We start from the raw sequence: 12,014 nt of genomic DNA, 5'->3' as shown, positions 1-12,014 counted from the left end.
CCCCGCAGGTTCTTTCTGCTTTCTCTTGGGCTTGTGGGGGAGTCTTTGAGGGGAGGCTTATTTCATTGATTCTGAAACACACCGTTTCCCACTCTGTGGCCTCTGAGAGCAGGCTGCCCAATGGCAGGTGCCTCCAGAGCTGGACACCTTGGGCAGAGGTGTGGGAAAGCCCCCTGGTGCCCCTGGGGAGGGCCAGAGGCCCCAGCACCAGATGTCCTGCCTTGCTGGCTGTCACTGAATCTTTTTGTTTGCTGGTAGAGCAGATGGGGCCACTTTGGTGACCTGAGGTCCCTGGCTTTAGTAAGGGATTCAGGATATTGAACAGGAGTGTTCCCTGTTTCGTGGGAGACCTTGGATAAGCCCAGTTCATCTGCTGAGGGGGAAATTGCACGGGCTTTGTAGCCGTATCTTCTTTGTGAAGAGGACACAGGTTTCTGTTTTCTTCTTGACTGAGGAGTTCCCTTAAACAGTGCCTCGCTGGCCACCGTGTCGAGACTCTGAGGGTCCCGGGGTCTGTGTTGCAGCCCAGCCCCTCAGGAGGCAGCGCCCACTCTCTGATGACCCCGCACCTGCCTTGCTCGTGGTCTTTCTGATGCATCATCTTAGCCTGAGAACAGTGTCATTTGCTGTGGCTTCTGCTGGAAGCACAGCTGCAGAGGGTCTGGGCTCGGCCAGGTGCTCCGTGGGGGCGTCCTCGGACAGGCAGGGCACGGCCTTTGGACTGGGAGCCCGGCGCTGCCCACGCGGCCGTCACTGGCGTCAGGGGCCTTCCCAGGCCCTCGGCCGCGGAGTAGCCGTGCCGCGGCGTCAGCCTCCCGTTCCCTCCTCTGCAGGAAAGGGCCTGCCGCCAGCCTCTGTGCCGCGGAGGCCGAGCTTCGAAGGAGCAAGTGACCCTTTCCCGCCCTACGCCCAGGTGAGCGGGCCGGCCTTCGAGGGCCCCGCCGCCCTGGAGGAGGCGCCCCGCCAGTACCCGGACTTTCTCTTCGCCGCCGTCGGGCCTCACTGCCGTCCGCACCCACCCAAGGGCTACGCCGCCGCCGGGGAGGCCGCCGGGATGAGCCTCCCCGGCCCCGGGGGCCCGGCGCCCCCGCTGCAGGGCCCGCATTACAGGGCCCCCCTGCTGGTGCCCGGGGAGCCCCTGGGCTACGGCGTCCAGCGCAGCCCCTCCTTCCAGAGCAAGACCCCGCCGGAGGTCGGGGGGTACGCGGGCCTGGCCGCCAAGGGCCCGGCCGTGCAGGTGCAGGTGCAGCCCGGCCTCGCGTTTCCGCCCCCGGGCGGCGCCGCCGCGTACGCGCCCCACCCGCACCCCAAGCAGCCCCACCCGGTGCACGCGGGGGGCCCCCGGGGCGCCGTGTTCGCTGGCGACAGCCCCCCGCCGGGCCTAGCCACCCCCTCCCGGACCGGCCTCGGCGCCGAGCGGTTTGAGCAGAGCGCGCCCCCCGCGCCGCAGTGGCCGAGCGCCGGCCTGGCCCGGCGGGACTCGCTGCAGAAGCCGGGCCCCAGCAGGACCGGCTCCTTCAACGGCCACCAGGCGGCGGCCGCGCCCTCTCCCAACGCCATCACGGCCGTGACGGCCGCGCACATCCTGCACGCGGTGAAGAGCGTGCGGGTGATGAGGCCCGAGCCCCAGACGGCCGTGGGGCCTTCGCACCCCGCCTGGGTGCCGCCGCCAGGCCCCGCGCTCGAGGGCCTGGAGCCCCAGGACGAGCATCCCCCCGCCCCGGGGGGCGCCGAGGCGCGGGGCCGGCCCCCGCCCTACCCCCGGCACCTGCTTCGGCCGCAGGGCCGCGCCGAGCAGTACGACGTGGACGGCCTGTGCGCGGGGCTGCAGCAGGGCCTCCGGGGCAGCCGGGCCGCCGAGCCCCCCGACGGGAGCCCCAGGAGCCCTAGGGGCGCCAAAGGGGAGAAGGCGGGCAAGGACCGCAAGCAGATCCAGACGTCCCCGGTGCCCGTGCGCAGGGGCTGCCGCGACGAGGAGAAGCGGGAGTCGCGCATCAAGAGCTACTCGCCGTCCGCCTTCAAGTTCTTTATGGAGCAGCATGTGGAGAACGTGCTGAAGACCTACCAGCAGAAGGTGGCTCGCAGGCTGCAGCTGGAGCAGGAGATGGCCAAGGTGGGTCGTGGGGTCGCCGCGGGTCCCTTCTTGCTTCTGCTTCACGCACCTACCCTCCAGGCCGGTGGTCTCCCGGGGAGCGGGGCTGGTGTCGGGGGTCCCACCTGGAGAAGTCCAGCACATCGCGTTCCCCTTCCCCCTCACTCTCGAGAGGGGACGGGCTCTGCCTGATGTGCCGGCACGTAAATGAACGCATTGGTTTTTATGGTGTGTCCTTACTCGTGCACAAATCCACCAAGTTTTTCTAACTGCTAAGGAAACATTTTGAAAGAGTAGAAAGTTGGAGGTTTTATACATTGAAATTGTGGGATTAATAAAGACAAATATATCTAGTAGTGATTCATCTCTTCCTTAAGTCTATAGTTAGCAAATAAGGTTTGAAATATACCCTAGCTGGCACTAAACTGTTAGAAAAGGTAATTATTAATGAAATTATTTAGATTAAAGTGCCATGGTCAATTTAAATCACAGAGAGCCGACAACTCCAAATTCTAAAAATAAGCTTTGTGCCCTTTCCGCTGTCCCATTTTCGTTGGCTTTGTTTGTTTTCCCATTTTCCCCTGAACTATTATTAAATTATTACATTGCTCTTAGAGCTCCAGGAATTTTGTGGTCCCCTTTCCCCCAGATTTTTATTAATATAAGCTTCCTGTAGTTTTTAGAGCCTAAGGTCACCTGGAGAAAGAAGTCCCTGTTACTATGTCTTCCCTTTCGATTCCAGATCTGTGACTCTATGTGGATGTAAAGAACAAAGAGTTATTTTCTCGCTTGTACTGTCTGACCCCGTTCTTGTGCACCCTGGCTTCCGCGGATCGATTGGGGTCCCCTGCGTTCTGGGGCCTCTTCCCCACCCTTCCCCCTGGGCTCCCCCAGGGTGACCCTCCCCTGTTTCCTCCTGCACAGGCCGGGCTCTGCGAAGCTGAGCAGGAGCAGATGAGGAAGATCCTCTTCCAGAAGGAATCCAATTACAACAGGCTCAGGAGGGCCAAGATGGACAAGTCCATGTTCGTGAAGGTGAAGACCCTGGGCGTCGGCGCCTTCGGGGAGGTGTGCCTGGCCTGCAAGGTGGACACGCACGCCCTGTACGCCATGAAGACGCTGAGGAAGAAGGACGTCCTGAATCGCAACCAGGTGGCCCACGTGAAGGCCGAGAGGGACATCCTGGCGGAAGCGGACAACGAGTGGGTGGTCAAGCTCTACTACTCCTTCCAGGACAAGGACAGCCTGTACTTCGTCATGGACTACATCCCGGGTGGCGATATGATGAGCCTGCTCATCCGCATGGAGGTGTTCCCCGAGCACCTGGCCCGCTTCTACATCGCGGAGCTGACACTGGCCATCGAGAGCGTTCACAAGATGGGCTTCATCCACCGCGACATCAAGCCGGACAACATTCTTATAGATCTCGATGGCCATATCAAGCTGACAGACTTTGGCCTCTGCACTGGGTTCAGGTGGACGCACAACTCCAAATACTACCAGAAAGGTACCGTCTCAGGCCAGGGTGGATGCAGCTGTGCCGCCTCAGGCCTTTCCTTCCCCTCCTGGGGCGCAGCTCTCACTGGGTGATTGTATAATTTGGTGTGACATCCTTTTTTTCTCCCTGAAGAAGTCGTATGACGTGTGAGGTGGTTTTTTTTTTTGTAAGTTAGTGGCTTCAAATTTTACTAATATGTTTTTAGGACAGTAGGCCATAGGGTCCCATGGGGCCTTGCTGAGGAGCCATCACTGTGCCCTATTAAAACAAGCCTTAAAAAACAAGCCTCCCAGCCTCCCAAGGAGCCCTCTCTCACAGCCACCCTGAATCTACCTGCAGGCACAGACCTGGCTGTGGAGCCAGCTTAACTCCACCTCCTGTGGTCCTGCTACCTGGAAAAGTCAGAAACAGCTGGTCATTATCTTATTCATGGCTTGAATTTTTATAATAGTTATTTTAATACTCTATAGCTCAGGCTTCTATTTTTTAACTCAAAACTAATCCTAAATCATTTTATTCATTCCCATTTTTTGGCACTGAAGTCATTTGTGTTCATATTTTCTAAATCCTCTCACTCTTTTCCATGCCCGTCTTAAAACATGGCTATCAAACAGGTGGTGTTAGCCTTTGAGACGGGCCTGAGAGGCTCTGGGGCCACCATCCTACAGTCCCTGAGCCTTTCTCACCGGCCCCGCACTGTCACCCAGCACAGGGCACAGCCCCCGCGGCCGCCTCCCCCATGCCGCCCATGTTGGCACGGGTGTGCACCTCACGGCTTGGGTGTGAGACCCAGGACCTCAGCCACCTGCGAGATGGCGGGAGGAATCTTTCTCTCACTGTGTCAGGAGCTGGGTTGGATTACTTTTCCTTTTGAAGCTATGGGCTTGTTGCATTGTTGAAGAGTGAAAATTAACTTTTTCATTCTCTTCTCTCCTCACCCCGCTTCCTGGGTGAAAGGGAGCCACAGCAGGCAGGACAGCATGGAGCCCAGCGACCTCTGGGACGACGTGTCCACTTGCCGCTGTGGAGAGCGGCTCAAGACGCTGGAGCAGAGGGCGCGGAGGCAGCACCAGCGGTGTCTGGCCCACTCCCTGGTTGGGACCCCAAACTACATCGCCCCGGAAGTGCTCCTCCGAAAAGGTGCGTGCTTCTGCCCTGCACCCAAGCCAGTGGCCTCTGAGGGTCCCGAGCCCCAGCTTTCAGAGACTCGAAGTGTCCCTGCTGTGTCTGTGCTCACGGGAGCCTGAGAGCTGGATTCTTTCCTTAGCAAACACGGCCTCCAGTGTGTGTCCCTCTGTTTGGGAGCTGCCTTTGCTTCTGGCCCGTCTCCACTTGCCCTTCCTTAGGCCGGAATTGACAGGCTGGGTGCGAGGTGGGCTTGCTCCCCGGAGCCCAGAGGAGTCGCTCCAGAACTGGTTTTGACAGAGTCCTGTGATAGACAGGACTGTGGCGGGGGATGCGGGGGGTCCCACCTGGGTCAACCACCTTCACTGGGCAGCGGGTGTGAGGATACAAACACCGTGTCCTCCAGTTCTCCGCCGCAGGCCCAGAAGCACCTTCAAGGTAAGATGTGGGGACAGCAGCGCTCCGTCCCATCCAGCGGGCGCCTGGCCGAGCACGAGAGGCATCTGACAGTCAGCTGCAGGGCCCTCAGCGCTGCGTTTGTTCATGGGATTCCGTATGATGAACCCAGAGAGCAGTGGCCTGTCTGTTCTCACGTGTTGTTTCCAGTCACTGGAGCCTGGACCCTCGGTCCTCGCCCGTGTTCTCTGTGAGCTGTGTGACCCAGCGCGGGTTACTAGCCTCTCACCGCCTCACGTACACGTGAGTATTAGAGTATTAACCTCCCTGCCCAGTAAACCTCTCCCCCTCCCCCTCCTTTCAAAGAGGGAGGGGTGGGTGCTGGCCTGCGGGGCAGGACACCCGTCTCCCCCAACCCCCCGTTCGCAGCAGCCCAGCGGAGCCTCCGGGGCCACACGGGCAGGGGCTGCTGGTGACACTTAGCAAGAATTCGGTGACAGCAGACCGGAGCGGGGCTCGGACTGGGACGTGGGACAAAATCAAAGATCAGCCTGCTCCGCAGCCTCCACGAGGCCTCCCGGCCCGAGCCCCAGGCCGCCGCAGCCCTGCGGGGGGGCCCGGCTCCCTCGGTGCCCCCAAGGGGCGCGACAGGTGGCAGCCGTTCCGTTTGCCAGTTTCCTCCCCCCGGTTCTCCCAAAACCTCCCCGGGAAGCCTCATCACTGGTCTCACCTGACCTCGGATCACAGAATTTCTGCTTTTTAGTTTCTACGATTTTAACTTGCGTCTGTTCGTGTTCTTTAAGAACCTAAAATTCTGGTTACTGTTGTTACTAACAATAACAGTAATCTTTTAAAATTAAAAAGCCTTTTATTACAAGAGCATCCTGTGTTTATCACAGACTAACGGTGGAAAATAAGAAAATGCTCGTGACCACGCTTCTCCCACGTGGAGACCGTGGACGCCCCGGCAGCGTTTTTCTCGCGGACTGTTCTAAGCCCCGCCTGCGGGAGGCGGTGACGTCACGCGCGCGCCGCCGGGTGGGGCGGTGACGTCACCTGTGCGCCGCCTGGAGCTTCCCCGCCGACGTGAGCCGGTTCTCTCGGGGTGTGTGAGGAGGACGTGTGCGGGTGGGAGCTGAGTGACGCTGTCTTTCAGGATACACCCAGCTCTGCGACTGGTGGAGTGTTGGCGTGATTCTCTTCGAGATGCTGGTGGGGCAGCCGCCCTTCCTGGCGCCGACTCCCACGGAGACGCAGCTGAAGGTAACGGGGCGCGTGGTTTTCTGATGAACCCAGGAGGCTTAGGCCAACATTTGACCTTTTATTCCGAATGGTGTCGGGACGTCAGTTGTATGTCATGGGATGTTTTCAAGTATTCTTGTTATTACCTATTAATTTTTTATCTGGGTAAGTAGAGGCACAGGGTCAGAGCTGAGTTGTGATGTGCGCGTGAACCAGAACCATGGTCGCCTGCCGATGTGGTGCTTCCAGGTGAGAACTAGGAGTGGGCGAAGCACCGAGGCCGCGGGTCTGGGCCCAGCGGCAGGTGCCCCGTGCAGCAACCAACACGGCTTTGTGACTGTGCCCGAGGAAATCGGTTTGATACTTGGATGTTCTGTCATTACCGTTGGCCAATTATAGGTTATGTGTCAGGCTAGTTGTGCACATTTCTGATATTCATTTCAAGTAATTAAAAAATTACTCTGTCAAGTAATAACTCAGTACTAAAGAATTCGTTTTAGAATGGTAGCCATTTACTCTCTGAAATGAATGATTTGATTACTTAAAGACTAAATAGAGAACCTGATGAAACCTTTGGAACTTCTCAGAACACTGCCTTTACACATGTTCACTGACAGTTGTAGGATGTATTCGCATACCCCGGAGTCCACGGTGGACCCGAAATTAATAACCTCTTAATTAGAAAAACCCTAAATTAAGGCTTGGTTTCTTTACAGTAACAGTGAAATTGGAATTTGGCATTATCTATATCCTAATTGAATTGCTGAACTAGTTACTAATTTGTCTGCATGATAATAACCCAATTTTTAAAATTGTGATGAAGTTTACCATTTTAACTACTTTTAACTGTACAATTCAGTGGCGTTAAGTACATTCACAGTGTTATGCAACAGTCACCGCTGCCTATTTCAAGACATTTTCACCATCCCAAGCAGGAGCTTAACTACTAAATGATGACTCCATTCCTCCCTCTCCTCTGTCCCTGTAACAGCTCTTGTATCAATACTCTCTGTCTCTATGAAGTTGCCTATTCTAGGGACCTCATATAAGTGGAATCATACAGTATTTATCCTTCTGTGTCTGGCTTATTTCATTCAGCATAATGTCTTCAAGGTTCATCCATGTTGGAGCCTGTGTCAGAATTTCCTTCTTTTTTAAGGCTGAATGATATTACATTGTATGTAATATTGAGTAATACTCCATTGTGTGTAAATAACATTCCATTTTTTAAATCCATCATCTGGCAACGGACATTTGGGTTGTTTCCACCTTTCGGCTCTTGTGAGTAGTGCTGCTGTGAACATAAGTATGTGTACAAGTATCTGTTTGGTCCCTGCTTTCAATTCCTTTGGGTATGTACCCAGGAGTGGAATTGCTGGGTCCTACGGTCATTCTATGTTGAAACTTTCTGAGGAACCTCCATACTGTTTCCATAGTGGCTGCACCATTTTACATTCCCACCAGCAGTGTACAGAGGTTCCTGTTTCTCCATATCCTTGCCAACACTTAATTTCCTTTTGTTTTTTTTTTAAATAGTAGTTATTATAGGGGGTTTGAGGTGGTATCTCATTGTGATTTTGATTTGCATTTCCCTAAGGTTCAGTGATGTTGAACCTCTTTTCATGTGTTTCGTGGTCATTTGTAGATCTTCTTTGGAGAAATGTCTATTCAAGTCCTTTGCCCTTTTTTAATTTGATTCTTTGGGTTTTTGTTGTTGAGTTGTAGTTCTTTATATAGTCTAGATATTAATTCCTTGTCAGCTATATGCTTTGCAAATACATTCTCCCATTCCATGGTTCGTCTTTTCACTCTGTCAGTAGTGTCCTTTGATGCACAAAAGTTTTAAATTTTGATTAAGTCTGTTTATGTATTTGTTTTGTTTTATTGCCCGTGCTTTTGGTATCATATCCAAGAAATCATTGCCAAACCCAACATCGTGAATGTTTTCCTTTATGTTTTCTTCTGTGAGTTGTATAACTTCGGCTCTACTGAAACAACTCAGTTTCAAGCCAGCCCTTGCACCGCCTGCCCCCGTTGCCACTCCTGGTTATACTGGCCTTGCTTTATCCTGACTCCAGGTGTAAACAAGAAGTCCCTTAGGCTTCCTCCTCACAGCAGACAGGTCTCTGTGAGCGTCCTGATGGCTGATGTGTGTGGTTGAGCACCACCAGATGGGGGTGGCTTCCTCGCCCTGTGCCTCAGGCTGTGGGCTCCCCCTGAAACCACACTGACCATTTGTAGCTGCTCAGATCCTCCTACGTCTGTTCTGTTCTCCCATCGTGAAATTGTCAAGATCTTTTTAAATTAAAAAAAGTTATTTTCATTGAAGTATAGTTGATTTACAATATTGTGTTAGTTTCAGGTGTACAGCAAAGTGATTCAGATATATATTATTTTCAGATTCTTTTCCATTATAGGTTCTTACCAGATACTGAATGTAATTCCCGGTGCTATCCAGTCGGTCTTTGTTATCTATTTTGTATATATTGAATAGCAGTGTGTATCTGTTAATCCCAAACTCCTAATTTGTCCCTCCTTCCCTCCCTCTCCCCTTTGGTAACCATAACTTTGTTTTCTATGTGTATGAGTCTGTTTCTGTTTTTTAAATAAGTTCATTTGTATCATATTTTAGATTCCACATATAAGCGATATCATATGGTATTTGTCTTTCTCTGTCTGACTTCACTTATTATGATAATCTCTAGGTTCATCTATGTTGCTGCAAATGGCATTATTTCATTTTTTCATGGCTGAGTAGGATTCCATTGTACATATGTACCACATCTTTATCTATTCATCTGTTGATGGACATTTTGCTTCCATGTCTTGGCTATTGTAAATAGTGCTGCTGTGAGCATAGGGGTGCATGTATCTTTTTGAATTATAGTTTTGTCTGAATATGTGCCCAAGAGTGGGATTGCTGGATCATATAGTAGCTCTATTTTTAGTTTTTTGAGGAACCTTCATACTGTTTTCCATAGTGGCTGCACCAGTTTACATTCCCACCAACAGTGTAGGAGGGTTCCCTTTTCTCCACACCCTCTTCAGCATTTATCATTTGTAGACTCTGATGATGGACATTCTGACCATTGTGAGGGGGTGTACTGCATTGTGGTTTTGATTTGCATTTCCCTGATGATTAGCAATGTTAAGAAATGATCACGTTCTTTAACACCCTGTCCCGGGACGGCCCTCATCGGCCTCGAGGTTGAGGAGGAAGGAACACCGGGTGTATTGTCCCTGCAGGTGATTAACTGGGAGAGCACGCTGCACATCCCCGCGCAGGTGGAGCTGAGCCCCGAGGCCCGGGACCTCATCGCCAAGCTCTGCTGCTCGGCTGAGCACCGGCTGGGCCGCAACGGGGCCGACGACCTGAAGGCCCACCCGTTCCTGGGCGCCATCGACTTCTCCAGCGACATCCGGAGGCAGCCTGCCCCCTACGTGCCCACGATCAGCCACCCCATGGACACGTCCAACTTCGACCCAGTGGACGAGGAGGGCCCCTGGCAGGACGGCAGCGAGGACAGCTCCAAGGCCTGGGACGCGCTGGGCCCCCCGGGCAGCCGGCACCCCGAGCACGCCTTCTATGAGTTCACCTTCCGGAGGTTCTTCGACGACAACGGCTACCCGTTCCGGTGCCCCAAGCCTGCGGTGGCTGAGGCCGGGCCTGCGGCCGAGCAGCCAGTGGCGGGGGGCCCGGCCCCGGGGGCACAGGCCGGGGGCTGCCAGCCCGTGTACGTGTAGACCCTGGGGGACCGGGGGGTCGGCCCCTCAGGTCAGTCGGCCCATTGCCCCTTGAAAGTCTGGTCTGCACCCAAAACCAAAGCAGAAAAGCTTCTGAAAGAGGACTCGCCTCTGACGTCTTCTCCACATTCTGGTTGATGGCGGGGCGGGTGTCAACGTGGCCTGGAATTGGCTTTTGAGGACCTTCACTGCATTAAAACAATATTTTTTAAAATTAGTACAGTTTAGAAAGAGCACTTATTTTGTTTATAGCCATTTTTCTTACTAAATTATAGGATTAATTTTGACAAATCATGCTGCTGTTATTTTCTACGTTTGTATTTTATCCACAGCACTTATTCACATTTAGGGAAAGACGTAAAGATTGAAGAACATGTGATAAGAAATCTCTGTGCAATAATGTTAAAAAAAAAAAAGATAACACTGTTCTGATGTTACTGATACCATTTTATTCACACAGTGGTTTTTGTTTTATATTTTCCCCACATTTCAAAATTGTGATATATGTTAAAAGCTGCTTTTGTTTTGTTCTGTTTGCTTTTTGCATATTATAGTATAATAGGAAGTGTGAGCAGGTGATCACGCGGGTGTGACTTCAGATGCCAAGTGTGGAGAGATCGCTGCATGAACAGGGTTTTTCTATTAAAGCGTGACCGTGTCTTGCCATTCACAGCGGGTTCTGTGAATACGTTTTGAGTGAGTAATTCTGGACAGTGTGCTGATGCCGTGTCGTCCTGTGGTGACTTCCTCGCTGTGACTGCACCCCTCCTCTCTCGTTGAGGAAATGCACGTGTGCCTGAGAGCTGATGTGACTGTATGTGTCGTGGGTGTGATTGGATTCTTTGGGGGGCAAAGACGTTTGTCCTGCACTACACTTGTGTACATCAAAAGGGATTCTCTTAGCTCTGCCAAAAAAATGTAAGTTAGTCGTGGACCTCTGTCTGCTTCGCGAGTCAGGATGCTGTCCTGGTGGTACAGCCGCCACGGGTAGCCGGAGCCCCGCCCGGCAGACGCCCCGCGGAAGGGCAGGGATCTTGGGGTTCTCTCACCGGAGGCAGCCTGCCCCCTACGTGCCCACGATCAGCACGTGTGCTTTCTAGTGTGCTTTGAAGGATCCATCTTAACTTGGTTTTAGAAGCACATTTTTCTAATCTTTGTGAAACAGCAAAGTGATGTTGAAAAAGAAAAGATATTTAAGCCATACATATTTTCTTAGGAGTGTAAATGTATATATAACTACATAGATAAACACAAAATATTCCTATTTCAAATTAGTATGATTCCTATTTAAAGTGATTTATATTTGAATAAAAAGTTAAATTCTTTTTTTGCTTTTTAAAAACCTGATGCATCATATTTTTCATTATATTATTCCACGTATTTTTCCTTGAGGTTTTTAGCATAATGTATCCCATTAGTTAGTGTATCTCTAGGCAGCACACTTACGCGTCTATCGATGGCTAAACTGAAGAAGATGATTCCTGTGTACTGGTTTACATGTGTGTGAGTGGCAGGTTCTGGGTCTGCTGTGCTGTGTCGTGACTGTCAGTGTTTCTCTAGTTTTGCAGTAACGCCGTGTTGTTATTTACGCTCTGACAGACGTCATGTGGTAGGTTCTTTCTCAGGAACTCAATTTAACTATTATTTATTGATATATCATTGCCTTTGAAAAGCTTCTACTGGCACGATTTATTATTAAAGTTTTGAATCCAAATCCACTGGTGTCAAGCTTCATTGGAATTTGTAAGTTCTTGCTTATATCATGTGTTGCGACTCCCCCAGGCTTTCCTGTGATTCACGCGCAGCCAGGGCTGCCATCGGGAGGGGGAGGGGGGAGGAGCCCCCCCAGAGGAGATCGGGTTTCAGGTCAGCACACGGTCCAAGTAGGGGTGCAGTTGTGTGACCAGCTTCTCTTCG

The 12,014-nt window shown here is 52.4% G+C and overlaps 1 protein-coding gene across 2 annotated transcripts in view; it reads left to right on the top strand.

The window, feature by feature from the left end:
• Positions 1 to 11,811, top strand: part of LATS2 (large tumor suppressor kinase 2) — a 48,214-nt gene extending 36,403 nt beyond the window's left edge. For both annotated transcript variants that reach the window (XM_082602579.1, XM_082602580.1), the window contains exons 4-8: positions 834 to 2,113; positions 3,017 to 3,599; positions 4,548 to 4,730; positions 6,268 to 6,374; positions 9,600 to 11,811. In XM_082602579.1, coding sequence (XP_082458705.1) covers positions 834 to 2,113; positions 3,017 to 3,599; positions 4,548 to 4,730; positions 6,268 to 6,374; positions 9,600 to 10,097 — 2,651 coding nt within the window. In that variant the 3' untranslated portion in view covers positions 10,098 to 11,811. The remainder of the gene's footprint in view (positions 1 to 833; positions 2,114 to 3,016; positions 3,600 to 4,547; positions 4,731 to 6,267; positions 6,375 to 9,599) is intronic.
• The last annotated feature ends 203 nt before the right edge of the window (positions 11,812 to 12,014 follow it).

The sequence above is a fragment of the Mesoplodon mirus genome (genome assembly GCF_964341445.2).
Source record: "Mesoplodon mirus genome assembly, chromosome: 17".
Classification (NCBI taxonomy): Eukaryota; Metazoa; Chordata; class Mammalia; order Artiodactyla; family Ziphiidae; genus Mesoplodon; species Mesoplodon mirus.
The sequence above is the reverse complement of the archived record's forward strand: the minus strand, read 5'-3'. Positions and strand labels throughout refer to the sequence as shown.